The 22088-nt window shown below is 47.8% G+C and overlaps 3 protein-coding genes across 3 annotated transcripts; 1 reads left to right on the plus strand and 2 right to left on the minus strand.

Moving 5' to 3' along the window:
• The first annotated feature begins 1365 nt into the window (after positions 1 to 1365).
• LOC134673559 (uncharacterized) lies at positions 1366 to 4438 on the plus strand. Its single transcript, XM_063531558.1, has 3 exons — positions 1366 to 1715; positions 2268 to 3877; positions 4380 to 4438. The coding sequence occupies exons 1-3, from the start codon at positions 1366 to 1368 to the stop codon at positions 4436 to 4438; spliced, it is 2019 nt and encodes a 672-aa protein (XP_063387628.1).
• A 3675-nt stretch (positions 4439 to 8113) lies between these two features.
• On the minus strand, positions 8114 to 10243 carry LOC134673561 (uncharacterized). The gene has a single exon (XM_063531559.1). The coding sequence runs from the start codon at positions 10241 to 10243 to the stop codon at positions 8114 to 8116; it is 2130 nt and encodes a 709-aa protein (XP_063387629.1).
• Positions 10244 to 14627: 4384 nt separating this feature from the next.
• LOC134673562 (uncharacterized) lies at positions 14628 to 16820 on the minus strand. The gene has a single exon (XM_063531560.1). The coding sequence runs from the start codon at positions 16818 to 16820 to the stop codon at positions 14628 to 14630; it is 2193 nt and encodes a 730-aa protein (XP_063387630.1).
• Positions 16821 to 22088: the final 5268 nt, after the last annotated feature.

The following is a 22088-nucleotide window of genomic DNA, read 5'->3' on the forward strand; positions in this document are numbered from 1 at the left end:
AGCTGCGGAAACCTCTGCTGCGTCTTGTTGGTGTCACACCAGATGTCACAAATGAGAAAGTGCCAGAGGCTGTGCTAAAACAGAATGAGAGCATGATCGGCGATATACCGCAAGCGGACCGACTGATCAGAGTCGTTCGTCGCTCTAGGGGCAGGACAGACGCGACGAATAACGTTATCATTGAGGTTAGCCCTTCTATGTGGGCCACGCTTAAAGATAATAAGATTAGAGTAGGGTACCAAGTGATACCTGTATACGATCAATCGCCGATTATACAGTGCTTCCGCTGTCAAGAATATGGACATAGAGCGCTTAATTGTGCAAACCGAAACGTCTGCGGCCACTGCGCATTAGAACATGATACGCGCAATTGTACACAGAGGGAAATCAGCAAACCGAGCTGCGCTAACTGTAAAAAGCTAGGAAAAGAACATGACCACCCAGCCTACCGCTCAGACTGCCCAGAATGGCAAAAATGGGACCGGATAGCTCGGCTATCGGTCCAGTACTGCTAAGGGCAGCCAGATGCAACAACACAGTCAAAATAACTCACATAGAACCATCGCGCCGCTTAGAACTATTGACAAAATAATGCTAAAAGTTGTGCAAGTCAATCTAGGACGCAGCCAACACGCCACCGAAGAACTGATAAGATGTGCAATTAGCGAAAAATATGATGTAATATTTATTACCGAGCCTTACACTGGGAATAGCATGAAAATGAAGTATATACCGGAGTATGACATCTATCAACAGAGTGACAAGAACATCACAACCAAGGCCTGCATTGCAGTTAGACGTGGGCTGGGTGCATGCCTTGGCATGATACAGCATTTCACTGCCAATTTAGTCACTATACAAATTGTAACAAGAGACAATAAGAAAATGTATATGACATCTGTTTACATTGAGCCTAGAGATGACCCGGCACGAACACTTCATCATATGGAGGAAGTTATTACATTATATAAAGACCAGACGCACATAGTGTGTGGAGATCTCAATGGCTGGCACACGTCATGGGGCTCCTCCATAAACAATGACAGAGGCAAATGTATTTACGAAATCCTTTTCAATTGCGATATGGTCACATGTAATTTAGGCAGTGAACCCACCTTCGAAACTATCACCCATAATAGAATTAGGACTTCTATCATCGACCTAACTATTTCATCCGCAACTTATGCCCACAACATTGAAGACTGGAAAATCAATCATGCAATCACACCATCTTCAGACCATCACGCGATACAATTTAATATAAATCTTAGCAACAAAATAAAGAAAAAGACCTCATCTACTACCTTCAAATACAACACTAAAAACGCTGACTGGGAAGTATTTAAAAACACGCTACAAGAAAACATGACTGCATCCGGCTTGCACAATATTAACATTGACGACTTAGATAAAATACAACTGGACAACTACATAAGCAACATCACAAAAACAATTTCAAAAACCTGTCACTCAACATTCAGAAAACCAACTCCTTTCATACGCATACCATGGTGGACACCTGAACTTACCATACTTAAAAAGAAAGTTATTTATCTACATCATCGTTTACAAGACCTAAAACGTGGCAATAAAGACTTAACCAGTATTGTTGTGGAGCTCACGGAGGCGCGGAACGAATACGCTGACAAGATGCGAGAAACGTCCACAAGCGCCTTCCGGGATTTCTGCAACAAACAAGGAAAGGATGATGTATGGTCAGTAACAAACCGACTCCTAAAATCAAAACCACAGTCACAGCCACCTGCCACACTGCAAATAGACGCACATAATTATACTAAAACCTCCACAGAAACAGCAGAAAAATTAACAAATAAATTCTTCCCGGATGATAACCCAAATGAGGACACTGACTGCCACACACAAGTAAGAAATTCAGCCCTAGATGTTAATTATATCGCAGACAATGATATCCCATTCACAGTTGCTGAGGTCCAAGAAGCTATTCAGCATATGTCTTCCAAAAAAGCACCGGGTTTAGATAATCTAACTGCCGATATATGCCAACATTTCATAAATAATTACCCCAACTTAATCACAAATATATATAACAGATGTCTTTTACTCAACCATTTCCCTACACCCTGGAAAACAGCCTATATAAAGACCATACCTAAACCCAACAAAGATAGTTACAATAGCTTATCCTCTTTCAGACCGATCGGTCTAATTAATGTTCTAGGCAAAGTACTTGAAAAACTCATCGCAAAACGACTAACGTACTTTCTTCAAAAAACCCGAACATGTAGCGAACACCAGTATGGCTTTAAAGAACAGCGGTCTACTACTGATGCGCTGTCTAAGGCCATAAACTGTATTAGAGAAGCTAAAGAAAATAAAAAGCTAGTACTGGCTATCTCGCTAGACATTGAAGGTGCCTTTGACCATGCCTGGTGGCCGGCCTTGCTAAATGGTTTAAAAAAGGCCAAATGTCCCAAAAATATATATCAATTAGTGAACAACTACCTCACAGAACGGGTAGTAATACTAAATTACGCGGATGCAACAGTAACAAAAGTGCAGTCCAGGGGATGTGTCCAAGGATCAGTCCTTGGACCCATCTTCTGGAATACAATTATCGACTCCCTGCTGGACCAGAAGCTGCCTCAGGGCAACTACATCCAAGCGTATGCTGACGATGTTCTGCTTATTTGCACCGGGGATAACGTTGAACAATTACAGCATAATACCAACCGTATACTCCAACAAGTCCATCACTGGGGAGTAAGCAACAAACTAAAATTTGGACCACAGAAAACGAAAATGATCACTCCTACCCCGAAGGCCAAGGCTGCTCGGATTTATATGAATGGCGTCACTATAAAGCCTGACAGTGATTTCAAACTGTTAGGAGTGATCATTGACGAGAATCTGAAATTCATAAAACACAGCGAGTATATTGTCAAAAAGGCCCAAACAATTTATAAAAAACTCTGTATTTATATAAGGCCAACTTGGGGAATCCACGCTGGTAACGTTAATACAATTTACAGGCAAGTCATCGAGCCAATCATAACTTACGCCGCAGAAATCTGGCATACTGCCACGAGCTACAAAAAGGTATCAAATAAATTACTTAGTCTCCAGCGTGGTTTCGCCCTAAAGATTATTCACGGATTTCGTACTCTACCAACAGTGGAGTCAATTGCACTAGCTGGCTTGACTCCACTGCACCTAAAGGTAAAAGAGGTGGCCTCTACAGAGCTGGTCAAACGCTGTCAGATATCAGAATTCTTACCTGACGACATAAGATACGACAGGAGAGTCCCGGTGACGGAATTACTACACCCTGCTAAAAGGATAAACATAGAGGTATCCGAGGTAGTAAACCAAGAACAACTGGAACCCTTTTATGATGATGTTGATATGCATAGAGTATTCACAGACGGTAGCAAATACAATAGTATGGTTGGTGCAGCTGTTATCATTGACTACCCTGATGGTAGGAGCTATATGCAAAAACTCAAACTACATAGCAGCTGCACCGTCTTTCAGGCTGAGTGCTACGCCCTAGAACGAGCCTGCCACGAATGCCACGTACGGGAATTACCTAAAGTCACTGTTTTCTCGGACTCTAAGGCTGCTTTAATGGAGATTTCAAACCGCAGTAGTACCAATAGAATTGTTAATAACATCCACAAAATTCTCCACAGGATCAAGGAGTCGGGGAAAACAGTAATTAATTTCTGCTGGATCAAAGCTCATGTCGGCCTTAACGGCAACGAACGAGCTGACATGGCCGCTAAAGCTGCAGCATCTTCACATAAGCCTCCTGACTACGACCTCTTTCCACTGTCCTATCACAAACTACATAATAAAAAGAATATTCACACATTACACAACAAATGGTACATGGAGAGTCAGACTGGGATGCACGTGAAAAAGTACCTGCCTGACATAGATTCTATTAGGGCACTGCGTGGATCTATGCAAATCTCATTTCAATTGACGCAAATATTAACTGCCCACGGTTACAATAAAACATACTTGCAACGATTTAAAATAATTGACGACAATACATGCCCATGTGATAATGTTACTCCTCAAACGATCGAGCATCTACTGAAGCAGTGCCCAAAGTATGATTACTCTCGGATTCAACATGAAATTATATGCCAAAATGTCAACGTTGACCCGTACAACTTAAGCAGTATTATCACTAAAGAATCAACAATTGAGTCATTTTCAAAATATATAAATAGCATAGTTAATAGTTTAAAGAAATTTAATAACACGTAATAATCAATTAAAGTAAACATAACATGAGATAATGCTGTCCGTATTCTTTGCGGGGGCATTATTTCTTACAACAGTAAAAGGTTGTCTAGCAGGAGCTCATTCAACCGAGTCCCTGCTTTCAGCCACACATTCAGAGGAATATAACAAACAGTTGCAGGCTGATTGGTCGCCCGTATTGTAAGCGAGGGCCATTCACCCATAAATTACAGTTTATATAAAAAAAAAAAAAAAACCTAACCTAACCTAACCTAACCTAACCTAACCTAACCTAACCTAACCTAACCTAACCTAACCTAACCTAACCTAACCTAACCCACCTTTGTGGCAGCAGTTCGTTTTTTCGAGGGTCACATTTCTAACCTAACCTAACCCACTTTTGTGACAGCAGTTCGTTTTTTTGAGGGTCACAGTTCTAACCTAACCTAACCCACTTTTGTGGCAGCAGTTCGTTTTTTCGACGGTCACAGTTCTAACCTAACCTAACCCACTTTTGTGGCAACAGTTCGTTACCATTCATTATGGAAAGTAATTGTTATGATAATTGATCAATAGGAAAAGTAACTGTTATGATAATAGATCATTAGGGCAATAGCCATTAGGTCAAAACAGTTAGAGCATGTTATTTTATGCCAAACATTGTTCGGGATTTCGAAAATATGGTAAAATACTTTAGGGATCTTGATAGTTATGGTATAAATGCTTAGGTCAAATGATTCTTAGGCTAACCATTACATTATGGAAAATAATCGTTATGGCAATTGATCGTTAGGGCATGTGCCCATTAGGACAAACCAGTTAGAGCAAGTGACTTTAGGGCAAACGTTGTTAGGGATTCAGAATGACACCCGTCGGAAGGAAAGTGACTTAATCGCCTATTACTCGCAAAGTAGATCTTTTACATACTATTTTCTATATATTAACCAAAGCGACTATATAAACTCTATAAAGCAAGTTTCGTAATTTTCTTGATGAAAACCCCGAAGATTTCGAAGAAAAACTAAAACCACGTGTTTTGGAAAAATCTAGTTCCCGATAAGTGAGGCTAATTTTGATATTAGAATTGGATTTCTGAATCCACTAGGACTGTATAGCAGAAAACAGAACTCAGATTGGTGTAATAGTTCTCGAGATATTCAAGATTTACTAACTTAAACACTTATTTTCAAAAACTTTCAACTTTGACATTTAATTCTTCGAGAATTTGAGTGATGACGCATACTTTTTTTTTATAATTTTAATGTAACTGTTATTGGACAATAATCATACAAAATTTCAGAATTTTCTATCTACTAGTTTTAGTGTAAAGTAATATATAGTAGCGCCACTCCTTAAAACAGCGTGGTTTGACGTAAATATCATTTGAAAATTCACTTTTTTGTCTTGCACTTTTTTCCACATTTTTTGATCTTGATTACTTCTACTTCATTAAAAAATAGGTTTAAGAATAGTTTTGACGCTTGTTGTCCAGTTAGATTATCTGTAATTAGAGTGTTAAGATTTTATGATTTCAACTGACTAATTTTGAATCCCGTATAAATGTGGCTGATTTTGATAATAGGATTTGATTGTTAAACTTATTAAAAACATATAACAGAAAACAAAACTCTGATTGGTGTAATAGTTCTTGAGATATTCGAGATTTTGTAACCTAATAACTTATTTTCATGAAACTTGTAACTTTGACATTTAATTTCTCAAAACTCTGAGAGACGACGCATATTTATTTCACATTTCTTCAAAGTATCTGTTATTGGACAGTAATCATACAAAATTTCATAATTTTCTATTAAGTAGTTTCAGTGTTAAGTAATATCTAGTCGCGCCACTCCTTAAAACAACGTGGTCTTACGTAAATATCATTTGAAAATTCACTTTTTTGTCTTGCACTTTTTGTCACATTTTTTGATCTTGATTACTTGACCCCGTTTAAAAAATAGGTTTAAGAATAATTTTGAGGCTTTTTGTTCTTTTAAATTATCTGTAATTAGAGTTTTAAGATTTTATGATTTCAACTGACTAATTTTGAATCCCGTATAAGTGTGGCTAATTTTGATAATAGGATTCGATTTTAAAACTTATTGTTAATATATAACAGCAAACAGAACTCTGATTAGTGTAATAGTTCTCGAGATATTCAAGATTTTGTAACCTAAAAAACATACTTCAAGAAAATTGTTACTTTGACATTTAATTTCTCAAAACTTTGAAAGACGACGCACACTTATTTCATACTGCTTTAATATATCTGTTATTGGACAGTAACCACCGGTGTTCCTGAGGTGTTGGAGAATGCGGCCAGCGAGGATGCGTTCCAACATCTTTCCGACCTCGTCCAGGAGTACTATAGGCCGATATCCAGAGGGACTGTCCGGCGGGCGGCCCTCCTTCCTGAGGAGGCATAGCCTACCCTCTTTCCAGCATCTCGGAAATTGGCCCTCTTTTAGGCAATCATTGAAAAGTTCCTTAATCCGATTTCCGAGATGCTTTAGTACGATAGGGAAGACCTTCCCATGTACCCCGTCAGGCCCAGGAGCCTTTTTACATCCTCTTAGGCGGATGTCTACCCTCGTCATCTCTTCATCGGAGACCTCGGGGATCTCCATCTGACCTACCGGTTCTGCCAAGGGGACCGACATTACCGGCGGCGCAAAGTCGGGCGCCGGCGGGAAGAGGCCCTCTACTACTCGCGTAAGGAGTTCCGGCTCCAGGGAGTCCATGGGAGGGGCATGTTTCATCTTGTTGCGTACTAGCTTGTACGGTCGCCCCCATGGATCCCGGTCTAGAGTGGCCAGGAATTCCTCTCTCGCCTCATCCTTTCTTTTGGCGATTGCCAGGTTGAGAGCCTCTTTTGCCGTTTTGAGGGCCTGGTACGCTGCCTCTTCCTCCTCCTCGGTATGCCTCCTCCGTCGACATCGATTGAATGCGCGGCGGCACGCATTACTGGTGATACGGAGGGCCGCGATTTCCTCCGACCACCAGTACACCCTCCTCCTTGCTGTAGGTCGTCCGGCGCGTGGCATTGCTGCATCACATATTGATTGCAGACTTTCGCGGAGGCGTGAGGCACGTTCATCCACTCCTAGCGCTATTGGAGGAGGGTTATTCCATGCCTCAACCATTGCAGCTTCGTCCGCCATCTCGCGGTCCAGCTTTGTTATGGTCCACTTAGGGAAACCATTTCTTCTTCGGCCGGGCATCAGTGGGACTACCGGCGCATTGTGGACCCTCATTTGTATATAGAGGTGGTCGGACAGAGTCTCCACCTCCTCTAGGACCCGCCAATCCGTTATACGCGCGGCAATGGCAGGGGTCGCAAACGATATGTCAACAATAGACCCCCCCTGCCGTCGCACGCATGTATTGGCGTTGCCCTGGTTCAGGACAACCAAGCCCGTCGCCACCGCCCTATCCCTTAGGGCAGCTCCCTTTGGGTTTGTGAGGGGCGAGCCCCAAGCCTCACTTTTGGCGTTAAAATCGCCCAATACGAGCACCTGGCTGGGGCTCGCTCTCCTCACAATATTCCCGATCTCTTCCAGGAATCGCTCTAGATCGCGAAGCGGTTTATTGGGGGAGAAGTAGCTTGCTACGACTACGGTTTCACCCCATTTTGCCGCTGCGTATCCTCGGCCTCGGGCTATTGGCGTAAGGAGCGGAAAGTCACCCACCGCCGGTACCATCATGGCCACCCTGCCGTCTGTGGCCCCTACCCAGTTTGCCTGGGGAGGAACATAATATGGCTCTGCCACCACCGCTATGGAGATGCCCCACTCCGCCGTGAATTGCATGAGCAGATCTTGAGCACGAGCGGAGTGGTTGACATTACACTGTAAAATGTCCAGATGTGGGTGTACTGGCATTACATGTCCATATTTTGTCCCTCACAGGCCGGTTGGTCGGCGTTACGCATTGGGGAGGTTCTTTGGGCCTTCAGAAGAGCCTCTTTGCCTTTTGCTGGTGGGGGCGCACAGGAAAAGCCCCCCATTATGTGCCCCGCTGGACGTTTGGCCGCATGGCACACCGAACAAAAGGCAGCCTCCGCCTTGCAGTCCGCCATCCTGTGGTCCGGTCTACTACAGCGGAAGCAGAGGCTGCTCCTATCTACTGGTGATGGGCACAGTGCTCTGGTGTGCCCCGTGCCCATGCACCTGAAGCACCTCATTGGTGTTGGGTCCAGCGCCACTACCAGGGCCGAGGACCAACCTATTAGAAGTCGACCCGCTGCGGTGACCCTTTTTGCTGCCGTTATAGGGCATTGTGCCAACGCCGACCCTGTCCCATTATATTGGGCCCTAATAGATCCCACCTTAACTTCATTTAGCGAGCATTGGCCCAATTTGGCGATTGCTCCAGCGATCGCCTCCTGAGTGGCTGCCTCATCTAGGCCCGAAATGCGTAGGTCCGCCATTTTAGTGGGCCTATATACTCGGGCTTCCTCTCCAATCACATCCGTGATTTTTCGGCAGAGTTCGTCAGCCGCCCTGCCATTGTCCGACCCGGACACCTCAATTATCCTGGCTCCAGCAGCTGTTTTACGGACCTTGACGTGTTCTAGACCCACATCAGCAAGATTCACCGATGTGGTGGCCTTCGACATGATTGAGGCGTATGTCGCCTCAGACTCCGGCTTCAAAGCCACCACTATCGCAGCCGTAGAGGGCACAACCAGCTTTCGTGGGCCCGCAGGTGCCGGTTTCCGGGCCGGAGCGGCAGGGGGGGAAGAAGGCTTGGCGGATTTGCCAGATTTGCCCTTTTTGACAACCTGCGTCCAAGACTCAGCAGGCTGCTGTGTTGTTGTTGCCGGCTGTGACGGTGGGGAGGCACTGGGCTCCTTTACCGTTTTCTGCCTAGGAGCAGAGTTAGCCCTCTTCTTGGTCGCTGATGCCGCTGGTGCCGAAGGCTGAGCCGCAGGGGCCTTAGGCTGCCTAGTGGGCGGCGCACGTGTCACTGCCCTTGAGGGCACCTCAGAGAGAAGTTCCGGCTGGGGTATGGGCTGGCTCGCAGTCGTCTTATTCCTATCCGCCGCGAGAGGGGGGCGGGGGACCGGCTCAGGGGAGTAGCCCGTGCGGGCCGAGATCATATTTCCCATTGTAATTGTAAGATCCCGCTTCAGGTCCTCCTTCAGTTCCTTGAGGGCCTCCTTGAGGGCCTCAGCGAAGCCCGTCGGGGACTGGTCGATTTGAGCCGTCGGGGCCTGTGCTAGGGGCTGGGTCTCCCTCTCAGAGAAAGCCCTACGAAGGGCCTTCATCTCCGCCTGGCATTGGGCAAGTTGCTCCCGCATTCTCTTATTGTCAGCCTTTAGGGCTCGCAACTCCTCACTTTCTTCTCGGTCTGCCAGGCAGTCAGTGGCCGCCAAAATGTCCCGGCAGGCCTGGTTCATTTTGCCCCAGACTTGTCCGTTTAGGTTGCCGGATTTCCCGGCAGCCTGTAGGACAGTCTGGGTCGCCTCCCGCACTATTTCGATGTAGTCCATCCCTGTGTATGGGGGCGGGCTACATTCTCTCATTTCTTGGCTTGGGCACGGGGACGGGGTCAGCTTCCGCGGCTCCTTATCCCCCTTCTTCTTATTGTCCCTCTTGTTGTCCCCCTGGGACCTTGTCTGGAGGGGGGGGAAAGGGAGGATCACCCCCTTTCCCTTTCCCTCCTGGCTATCCAGCACCTCCAAGAGGAGGTCCTCCTTATGGGCCCTCAGTCTGGCCTTGGCTGCTGCCAGGCCAGTAAAGTGGCCTTTGGAGGCTTTCTTCACCATGGCCTTGGCCCTACCCCTCAGCGCGGTGCTAATTTTGGGCCCGCTCCCAACGTGAGCCTCATAGTCCAGGTCCCGGTCTCCCTCATGGGGCCTCTTATTGGAGGCGGCCTCGGGCATGTCCTGTCCCTCCATAGGTTCCTCCCAGTTGGGCGAGGTTGGAGAACCTGCCCCTAAAGCCCCTTTATGGGGCCCCGTGATTGGAGCCCCCTCCAGATTCAACCCCTTCGCGGGGTTATCCATTTATTTACCACGCGAAAACCACCCCTTATGGGTGGAATTCGCCTAAAAAAGGTAAAAAACTCAAAAACCTAACCTAACCTAACTATTTTGGTCAAGTGCGAGTCGCAGCAGAACCAAAACAGCAAAAACAAACTTAAAATTATTTTATGCGACGGGATGTAGCGTCACTCCTGGTTGAGCTACAGATCTCGAACTAAGGTCTAAAAATAGCTCTAAGTATGTTCTATCTACTTATATTTTTTTGAATTAAAAATATGTAATAATTTACAAGTAATTAATTTTCCAAAACAAAAACCAACTTATGTTTGCGTTTCACGACGCCTGAAATTTTGGATTAGCAATCCTTTAAAAAATTACTAACTCCTAAACTATACACCCTAAAAATTAAATTCAAACGGATTTGAATTCCTTACAATAAGCTTAATCTAACTAATCTACCAAAAAGAATTTATTTACAGAAGAACTGAAGATATGATTTTTTGAAAGTGAAATTTCCTAACGTCGTCAACCGCAAATGGGGTAAACTTTTTACAGAAAGTTTAAACTTTGAACCCCACTATCTCCCGAACAATAAGTCGGATCGATATGGGGCAAAAAGTTCCTTGTAAAGCAAAAAGCGGACCCAATTACTAAATTAACACACGAATCAAAGAAAGTAAGAAAACGAAGATATGAATTTTTAAAAGTCAAAAAGTGCCTGAAGGGAAATAGTGAATTTATTTGTAAAGTGAAAGAAATTGAAAATAGTATAGAAATCTAGGGAAAAGCTGGAAAAGAACAACGGTATAAAATAGTACTCAATTAACTTTATCTAACCACAAAAATTCGCAAAACTCCCTCACTTCTACCTCTCAAATTTTACCTCAACCTAACCTTTTTTTTTTTTTTTTTTGTCGCAGGGGAAATGCGTTTATGCATTCACCCCCGGGCTGGGGACGCCCATCGGGGGGTGATATGTGGGACTCCCTCCTCCCGTAACTCCCTCTGCTAGTCAGAGGGAGGGGAGAAGAATACCCACTAAACCCCTGCGGCGTTTCCGTCTATGCCGTAAGGGGGGTGCAACGGGGTCGCAAGCACGTCACCACGACACCCCCCCGGCAGTCCTGGCCCGGTTAACGAACCGGGACTACACACCAGATTTGGGAAGAGTCAGCAAACGCATAACTAACTCTCCCCCCTCCCGTGCAAGGCAGTGTTATGCGGGTCCCCTACCCGCTGCCCTACTGGGGTATGGCACGGTTCCTGATGGCAAACCGCCTGCGCCTCCTCCCCAATCGTCTGCGCCGGATTGGAAGTGCATTTGGGTCTTCCTCCCGCTGCCTCTCCTCGGTCTCCTTTTGCGAGACAACAGTGTCGCAAAAGGAGACCACCGCCTCCCAAGATCTCTCGCTGTTCAACATGGCCGCCACAACGCTGTGCAGCGAGAGATCATCCGTCCCAATGGCTACCGCCAGCGCTCCACGCTCCACAACCCAGCGATTGCACACCTCCAGGGTGTGCTGGGCCGTGTCGTCCGTCTCACCACATTGATGGCAGGCCGGGGTAGGCTCGCGACGTATCATGTGCAGGTAGTGACCGAAGCACCCGTGTCCGGTCAATACCTGCACCAATCTATACCCCACCCTACCGTGCGTCCTATCCAGCCATTTGTCAAACGACGGGAAGATCGCCCCTATGGTGCGGGTTCCATAGGGGGAATCCTCCAGGTCTGTTTTCCATCTTTCACGGAGCCTTCTCAACGCCATTCTGCGCTCATTTCTTACTTCTTCAGGAGCAGGGAAATCACCTGTCTCTCTGCTCCTGATTCTCCGCCTATGCGCATCGGCGAGCACCTCAGCATCCAGTTCCCAAGGTGAGGTGCCCGCCAATACGCACGCTGCCGCCCAACCTACTGTCACATAAGCCCTACAAACACGTATGGCAATAACTCGTTGGGGCCTCCGCAGTAGGGCTTTATTCTCCCGATTTAGTTTGTCAGCCCAAATCGGGGCCCCATAGAGGGCCATTGATCGGGCCACTCCGGCATAAAGCTTCCGGCAAGCGTGGGAGGGTCCTCCCACATTAGGCAGCAGCCTGCCCATCTCCGAAGCTGCCGTCACTATTCGGGGAGCAATTTGACGGAAGTGCTCCCCGAAATTCCATCTCGTGTCTAGTGTAAGGCCGAGGTATTTTATATGAGGCTTCACCTTAACCTCCTCGCCTGAAATTCTAAGGGAGGCACCCTCGGGCACCTTCCATCCTCTCTTCCCGAAAACTATCGCATCGGTCTTCGGGAGGGAGACCATTAATCCTAAGAGGCGGATTCTAAGTATTATTAGGTCTGCCGCCACTTCCGCCCTCCGTAATGCCTCTCTCAGCTCCTTGCCCCGAATGGCCACCATTGTGTCATCAGCGTAACACATGAGGGCCATTCGGGGGAGTAGCTCTGCACGGATGGCCCAGTCAAAGCCAATGTTCCATAACAGGGGTCCAAGCACCGACCCCTGTGGAACACCGCAAGCCATCCGTCTCTCCAACCGTCCATTAGGAGTGTCGCAGACCACCACTCTATCTGACAGGTAGTGGTCAACGACCCGTCTCAAATATAAGGGCACCTCGTGGAATTTAAGGGCCTCCCGAATCACCGAGTATGGGAGGGTACCAAATGCATTGGCGATGTCCAAGGACACCGCAATGGCTCCCTCCCCTCTCCTTTGGGCATCCTCACAAAAGGCCCGAAGTGCCCCCAATGCGTCCATAGTGGACCTACCATAACGGAACCCATATTGGCGGTCCGAAAGATTTGGACCCGTCTGATGTAAGTGCTTATTGATCCGGGAAGCTACTATGCGTTCGAGCATCTTCCCGGTCTCATCCAACAGCACTATGGGCCTCCATCCAGAAGGGGAATCCGCCGGCCTAGTCTCCTTCCGGAGGAGACACACTATTCCCTCCTTCCAGCACCTTGGAAATTGCCCATCTTTTAGGCACCGGTCATAAATTGACTTGAGGCAGTCTCCAAGGTACTCCATCACTATGGGAATAATTTTCCCATGAACCCCGTCTGGGCCAGGGGCTTTTTTGCAGGCCCTTATTCTATGCGCCACATAAGCCATTTCACCCTCCGTTACAAGGGGCACCTCCTCTGGATCAATCGGTTCCTCCTCTCTGGGGACCACCATTGCAGGTGGGTTGAATTGTGGAGCTGGAGGAAATAATCCCTCTATTACACTTTGTAGAGTCCCCATTTCCATTGCATCCATAGGAGCGGCCTGGCGAAGCTTTTTCCTCACAAGTTTATAGGGCCGCCCCCATGGGTTTTCGTCTAGAGTGGCCAAAAAGGCCGTGTGCGCCGTGTCCTTTGCTTTGGCTATGGCGAGGTTTAAGGCTTTTTTGGCCTCACTTAGCGCCGCATAGTATGCGTCCAGCTCTTCCTGCGTGTGCCGCCTTCTACGGCAGCGTGTGTATTGCCGTCGTGCCGCATTACTGGTAAGCCGAAGAGCGGCAACTTCCGGACACCACCAATAAGTGGCCTTTTTCTTAGAAGGTGGCCCCGCTCTTCTCATTGAGGCGTCGCAAGTCCTCGTGAGGGATGCCCGGAAGCCAAGGGCCATATTATCTACGTTTTCATCTTCTGGTAGTTGCCGCCCCCACCTCGACTCCACTAAAGCTGCCTCTCTGGCTGCTTCACGGTCCAGGGAGGCCAGGCTCCATCTCGGTAGTCTCCCCGCTCGCCTTGCCGGTCTAGGCTGTTGGTTTGGCCGGGCTCTGGAGACCCTCATTCTGATATACAAATGGTCAGAGAGGGTCTCTGTGTCCTCTAGGACTCGCCAGTCTGCTATTTGTGCTGCCACGACTGGGGAAGCCAGTGTGATATCGACAATTGATCCCCCCTGGGGACGTACACAAGTGTCGGCTGTGCCCCGGTTGATCACTTCAAGTCCAAGTCCAGCCAACCAGTCCAGGAGTACCGCTCCTCTAGGATCAGTCCTAGGGGAGCCCCAAGCAGCGCACTTGGCATAAAGGTCTCCCAGGACCATTATGGGGGAGGGAACTGCACCAGCTACCACCCGTCCAAGTCCCTCCAAGTAAGCCTCAAACTCCCGCAGTGGTTTGTTAGGGGAGAAGTAAACACCAACTAGTACAATGTCCCCCAGTTTGGCCAATACGTATCCAGAGCCACATGACACTCTGGAGAGGGGCAGACCACCCATAGCCGGTGCCACTATGGCTACATTTCCAACCCTATCGCCTACCCAGTTTGACTGCGCAGCGACATAGTACGGCTCTACTACAACAGTCGCAGCAACCTCCCACTCTGCCATGTGTTGGATCATAAGATCTTGTGCACGAGCACAGTGGTTTACGTTGCATTGGAGTATTTCTAAATTTTGCATTTGTGACATTAAATATCCATAAGTTGTTGTTCCGTCCGATTTTCAGGTACATTCGGGGAAGCGGCCGCGGCGGCAGCACCAGGACCAGCAGTGCAGGCTTCCTTCCCTCTAACTGGTGGGGGGGTGCAAGCTTGCCCGCCCATCACATGCCCCGCCTTTAGTCCCGCGTGGTGGCATACAGCGCACCAGGGGGCCAACGCAGTGCAGTCCTTGCTAATGTGACCTGGCTTGCTACACCTGTAGCACCAGTTGCCTCTATCCACCGGAGACGGGCACAGAGGCCTTGTATGTCCCGTCCCCATGCAGCGGTAACAGCGTAAAGGTAGCTGTTCCAGAGCCTCTACACGCGCCGCTGACCACCCGAGCACAATGCGTCCTGCTGTGACGACCACTTTAGCCGTTGTTAGTGGGCAGCGTAGGATGACTGAGCCGGACCCATTTGCTGCCATTCTGATTGCGCCAACCATCACCTGCTCCTCTTTACAATTACCTCTGGCGGCAACCTCCTTTTCTATGATCTCCGGAGTGACGGACTCGTTAAATCCGGAAATCTTAATTTCTGCTTTTTTTACTGGCCGGTATACATCTGCCACATCGCCTATTAGATCACGGAGTCGGTCTGCCAGGTTGTCAGCCGCTTGGCTGCTCTGCGCTCCGGGGACCTCAATGATTCGCGCCCCTGTGGCCGACTTGCGCACTTTGAGGTGATCAACTCCAAGTTCCGCCAGTTTTAGCGTGGTGGCCTTTTCCATGACCGTCCTGTAGTCAGTTTGAGCCTCAGGCTTAAGAGCCACCACGACCGCCGCCATATTTGGGGCCACTAGTTTCGGGGCCGTCGTCTTTTTCGGGGGTGTGCCCCTGGTCGGAGTCTGCTGCTGTTGGGACTGGGGCGGGGCAGAACCCTTGCCCTTGCCTTTGTTCTTCTTGACCACCGTAGTCCAACTATCCTGTGGGGGTGCAGGCGGTGGCACACTCGGCCGAGCCACTCCCCTTGGCGCCCTGGCAGCAGGGACCGCCTCCTGGGATTTTTTGGCCCTTGGTGCAGGTACAGGCCTGGTTTTGACCTGCCCAACTGGAGACGGCGGCAGCTGGGTCAATTCAGCCACTCTGTACGCCCCCCCTGATGTTTGACTAGATGCCATTTGGGAGACCGACTGAGATGCCCCCTTATTTCTCTTTTTCGGTCTTGGGGCGCTAGGCTCAACATTTTGGTGTCCCGTCACTTCCAGGTCTAGGAGCACCCTCCTGTCGGAAGCCAGCGGCGGCCGGAGGATGGGCTCTGGTGGTAGGCGTCCCTCCACCCTCTCGAGGCGGGCATTGACCATCTCTCCCAAAGACACGAAAATTTCGCGCTTGAATTCCCCTAGACGAGTGTCCATGAGAGTGCCCATATCTTGAAGGAGGGCGGACATATCGTCATTCCTCCCCACCGTTGGTTCCTTCGTCAGATTGCGCTCCGAAAAAGCCGTGCGCAGTGCCTTCGTTTCGAGTCGGAGATGTTCCAACTCCTTCCGCATCCTTTGGTTGTCCGCTTTAAGGGAGCGGACAACATCTGACTCCCCAAGTGCGTCTGCAATATCCATTAACTCTTTGCACGCAGAGTTAATACTGCCCCATATCGAACCCTTGAGATTCTTGCTCTTACCGGCATCCTTCATAATATCCTGGGCATAGGCCTTGATGCGATCACCAGGAGTATCGAACACATCTCGTGTTAAATTCATGCATACTGGGCTACGCGACCGCCTGCCCGTGCTCCGTCTTGGTTTGGGACTATGGTTGGTATCCATATCAGCATCTGTCTCATATTCTTCCTGTTGCGCCTGCTGCAGTTTGGCTCTAGCAGCGCCAAGCCCAGTATAATGACCTTTGCCACGGCCACGGTGGGAAGTGCCCAGTTTGCGTTCCGGGGCCTCTTCCTCGCTGTCTGAGCGGGCTCTTACCCTTTTTTCCCCTTTTCCTTTCCGGTTCAAGGTCTTCGCACCACTTCCTGAACCCTCCCTATCAGGCTCCTTGAGATTGTCCCCATCGTCAGGAGACATCTCCGAGAGGTTTACATCCTCATAGACATCCGCCCACAATCTCCCCAATGTAGGGGTTGGGGAGACATCCCCCCCGCCAATGTACCCCCTCCCAGAATCGTCCAGATCATTGCTCATTTCTGGCCTCACGTCCCTTTGGGACACCGTATTGGTCCCCATTTCCCCAGAAATCCCTTTATCCCCCCTGTTTCTCAGCTCCCTACGTTCCCCTCCTTTATTCCCACCCGGATCCGGATTTACCCCCTCCATAACTATGGAGGAGGCGGCCACAGATTTTTTTCTTCGAAAAAACGGTCAAGTGTGATCCGTGTCACACTTGACAAAGTTACGAAAATTGGGTTTGAAGATTTTTTTCACCCCCTTCTAGTTGTCCAAAAATTTCCAAACAGGAATAGGAATATGGTGTTTAACCTCCCCTATCCAAATCTAGAAACGCTTGAACTCTAGCTTCCTGCGTTCAGACGCTATTGTTTTTCAAAAATTTACAAACTTAAGTCGTGTAGTTGAAAGCGCCTGAAAAAAGGAAATAGCACTCAGTTATTTCTTAATAACTTCTGATCCTGAAGTCAGAAAATTATGTTTGAACCGGCAGCAGATAGCCCTTATCTTTCTCCTAATAACCTAATCACTAAAAAAGAAGAACAAAGAAGAGAACAGAAGATACAATTTTTTTCCAAAAATTAAGACAAGTTTCCAAACTTCAAAACAAAGAATTGTTTTCCCTATAACTCTGGAACCAAGAGGCCCAGCGCTGCGGAGAAAACGGAAAAAGAAAGAGAAATAAAAACTAGATTTTTAAAGACTAATGTCCTGTCCAAATTGGAAGAACAAACCAGGCTCATTGAAATAAACAATAAAAAGATGGACGAATTGAAGGCCTCAATGGAGACCCAGCGTGAGACCCTAGAGAGGATGGCGACGACCGCGACGTACGCTAGTATAACAGCAGGAACTCAGGGCGCGCTAGCAACTGCGAGACCAGCCCTACAAAGAAATACACTACACTCGGTTGTCGTCACCTCAACGGATGAGACTGAAAGCGGAGAAGAGGTACTAGACAGGATAAGAAAGGCAGTAGATGCAAAAGACGGATGGGTCCAGGTCGAAAAGGTAAGGAAGGCAAAGGATAGGAAGATTATAATGGGATTACAAACTCAACAGGAAAGAGAAAAGGTAAAGGAAAGATTGAAGAAAGAGGGAGTCAACCTTGTAGTCGAGGACGTGAAAAATAAAGACCCGCTACTGCTTTTGAGGGGAGTCCTCTCAGTAAACACTGATGAGGACATCATTAAAGCAATGAAAAACCAAAACCGGGGCATTTTTCGCGACCTCGATGAAAAGGACAATAGGCTCGAAGTGAAGTTTAGAAGGAGGACGAGGAACCCCCACACCTGCAATGTGGTAATATGCGCCTCCCCCACAATATGGCAAAGAGCTACAGAGGCCGGGACCGTCCACGTGGACCTCCAACGTATCAGAGTCGAGGACCAGTCGCCGTTAATCCAGTGCACCCGTTGCCTGGGATACGGCTACGGGAGACGATACTGCACGGAGCCTGCTGACTTATGCAGCCACTGTGGCGGCCCTCATCTAAGAGCGGAATGCTCCGACTGGCTCACCAAACAAACACCAAAGTGCCGAAACTGCGTGAAAATCGGAGTAGAAGATACAGAACATAACGCCTTTAGCCATACCTGCCCAACAAGGAAAAAATGGGACGACTTAGCAAGGTCAAGCGTGGCGTATTGCTAAGGGCACCCAAGACAAACAAATCTTTCACCAGATCGCTCAAGCAAATCTCCAAAGGAAAAAGTTAGCAACGGAAGAACTCTACACAGAGGCGGAAAAACGGGGTATAACTGCGGCACTCCTACAGGAACCATATGTGGGCGGAGTAAAAAAGGTGAGAAGCTGCAGGGGCGTCCGGATCTTCCAGGCCGCAGATCCAGGTGAAGGGACTGTGAAGGCTGCTATAGCAGTCTTTAGCGAAGGCATTAAAGTTACCCAGTACCCAAAACTCACCACTAACAACATCGCAGTGGTGGGGATAGAGACCCAGGCCTGGAAGGTTGCACTCGTTTCACTGTACTTCGAACCAGATCAGCCGCTAGAACCTTACCTGGAACACCTAGAAACCATACTGAAGGAATTGGGCTCCATAAAGTGGATAATAGGAGGAGATGCTAACGCAAAGAGCACCTGGTGGGGGAGTCCTACAATAGACAGCAGAGGAGAACTCCTAGCAGCGACACTAGACGAACTCGATCTTCATATTTTGAACAAAGGAGATATCCCGACCTTCGACACCTGCAGGGGGAATCGGCATTATACTAGTTATGTCGACATAACAGCGTGCTCAACAAATATCCTCGACCTGGTGGATGATTGGAGAGTGGACCAAGGACTGACGAGCTCTGATCATAATGGAATACTATTCAAAATTAAACTCTCAAAGCTTATTGGCATACAGGTACAAAGGACTACTAGAATTTATAATACAAAAAAAGCAGATTGGACACAGTTTAATGATAAACTGAACCAATTGTTAAAAGATAATAACATCCAAGTCCAAGAAATAGCAAAAGCAGTTAACGCGGCACAAATTGAACTGATTGTTAATAATTTCAACAAGGCTGTTCAAACAACGTGCAACCTAGTACTACCAAAAAAGAAAGCAAAAGAACAGTTCACCCTTCCATGGTGGTCAGAGAAACTTGCTAGCATGAAGAAGGAGGTCGCCACCAGGAAGAGAAGAATAAGGTGTGCAGCCCCCGTGCGGAGATCGAGGGTCGTGGAGGAATACCTGAAAGTCAAGGCAGAATATGAGGAAGAGGCAGTCAGAGCCCAAGTTGACTCTTGGAAAGAATTTTGTAGGAAACAGGACAAGGAGGGTCTATGGGAGGGTATTTACAGGGTGATAGGCAGAACAACACAAAGAGAAGAAGATTTGCCGCTCGCTAAAGAAGGAGACATATTGGACGCGAAGGGCTCAGTTCGACTGTTGGCAGACACTTTTTATCCAAGTGACTCGGCCACAGACGACAGTGAACATCATAGACTCATCAGAGAAAGAGCCGACCAAGTGAATGAAGAAGAGCAAAGTGACTTTTGTGAACCTCCATTCACAGCAATGGAACTTGAATGGGCCTATGAGTCCTTTAATCCAAAGAAAGCCCCAGGAGAGGACGGCTTTACAGCGGACATATTTACCCAAGCAATAAAATGCAACCCTGAGGTATTCCTATCCATACTCAACAAGTGTCTCGCCTGCGGCTACTTTCCGGGAGCTTGGAAAACGGCAACGGTGGTGATTCTAAGGAAACCAGGAAAGACTGATTATACGACACCCAAATCGTACAGACCGATAGGACTGCTCCCGATACTTGGCAAAGTTTATGAAAAAATGCTGGTAGCCCGCTTAAAACACCACCTAGTCCCAAGAACCAGCCCTCGGCAATATGGATTCATGCCGCAGAGGAGTACCGAGGACTCCCTCTATTCCATGTTACAACATATTAAAAATAAACTAGATGAGAAGAAAATAGTAACCATAGTGTCGCTGGACATAGAGGGAGCCTTCGACTCAGCATGGTGGCCTGCCATAAGAGTCCGCCTGGCAGAAGAGGACTGCCCACCAGCTTTGAGGAAGGTTGTGGACAGTTACCTCCAGGACAGAAAAGTAAAAGTGAGATACGCTGGTGAAGAGTATGGTGTGAGCACGACCAAGGGATGTGTACAGGGCTCAATCGGTGGACCGATCCTGTGGAACCTCCTCTTGGATCCACTTCTCAAGACCTTGGAAACTAAAAAAGTCCACTGCCAGGCATTCGCGGATGACGTGGTTTTGCTGTTCGATGGAAAAACTGCCATGGACATTGAAAGAAGTGCCAATCCTGCTCTTGACTATGTTCAGAAATGGGGTATAGATAACAAATTGAAATTTGCCCCACATAAAACCAGTGCGATGGTTATAACCAGAAAATTAAAATACGATACCCCACGGCTGAATATGGGCGGGACCAGCATTGAAATGGCTAAAGAAATAAAAATGTTGGGAGTAACAATCGATGAAAAACTCACGTTTAACGCGCATGTTGCAAATGTCTGCAGAAAGGCAATCGGCATCCACAAACAGCTAGCACGAGCCGCCAAGACCAACTGGGGACTGCATCCTGAAGTCGTGCGCACAATATATGTAGCAACCGTGGAACCTATCATTCTGTACGCCGCCAGTGTGTGGGCACCAGCGGCTGCGAAACTCGGGGTAATTAAACAATTAGCTGCTGTACAAAGAGGAATTGCACAAAAAATGTGCAAGGCGTATCGTACCGTGTCACTCAATGCGGCCTTGGTACTGGCGGGGTTGCTTCCTCTCGATCTAAGAGTTAGGGAAGCTGCCTCATTATACGAAGCAAAGAAAGGAGTTCCCTTGCCGTTGCTGTGTGACCGTGATGTCGAAAAAATGACCCCAGCTGCTGAAACTCCCCACCCTGCTGAGCAGAGCAAACTTGAAATAGTAAGCCTGGCAAACCAGGAACAATACGATGCAAATAACAACTACGAAGTTCGTATATTCACTGACGGCAGCAAGCTCGGCGGAAAAGTAGGAGCAGCATTGTCCATCTGGAACAGTACGTCAGAAACCAAGACCCAAAAGCTTGCTCTACCAAGCTATAGCACGGTTTACCAGGCAGAGCTGCTAGCACTGTGTAAAGCAACTGGAGAAATAAAAAGACACAAAGCAAAGTCGTTTGGAGTTTATAGCGACTCAATGGCGGCCCTCCAAACCGTTAAAAACAGCCAATGCCTACATCCACTGGCCGTGGAAGCGAGAGAGAACCTTAGGACTTCATACCTTCAAGGTAAAGCCGTCCACTTACACTGGATAAAGGCTCACGCAGGTCTGGAAGGGAACGAGAGAGCAGACCAATTAGCAAAAGAGGCCGCTGAAAACTCCAAACGAAAACCGGATTACGAACTATGCCCGGTGTCCTTCGTCAAGCGAAGTATTCGTCGGGATACGCTTGACGAATGGAATAAAAGATATGCGACTGGAGACACAGCGTCGGGCACCAAACTCTTCTTCCCGAATGCTATTACGGCGTACAGGACGGTCAGAAAGATGGAAGCAACTAATATAAAGACGCAGCTAATGACAGGGCACGGTGGATTCTCAGAATACTTGAATCGCTTCAAGTGTAAGGAGAGTCCATCATGCATCTGTGATCCCGCAATGCAAGAGACGGTCTTACACATTCTATTAGAATGCCCTGTTCACGCCAAGGAAAGACTCGACCTGGAACAAAGTCTAAATATAAATTTGACAGCACAAAATATTAGTGACATAATGGAGAGTAGAAACAGAGACAGGTTTCTAGTATACTGTACCAAAATTGTAAGAGCTGTAATAAATAGAAATAAAACGAA

This window comes from Cydia fagiglandana, chromosome 18, assembly GCF_963556715.1.
Source record: "Cydia fagiglandana chromosome 18, ilCydFagi1.1, whole genome shotgun sequence".
Classification (NCBI taxonomy): domain Eukaryota; kingdom Metazoa; phylum Arthropoda; class Insecta; order Lepidoptera; family Tortricidae; genus Cydia; species Cydia fagiglandana.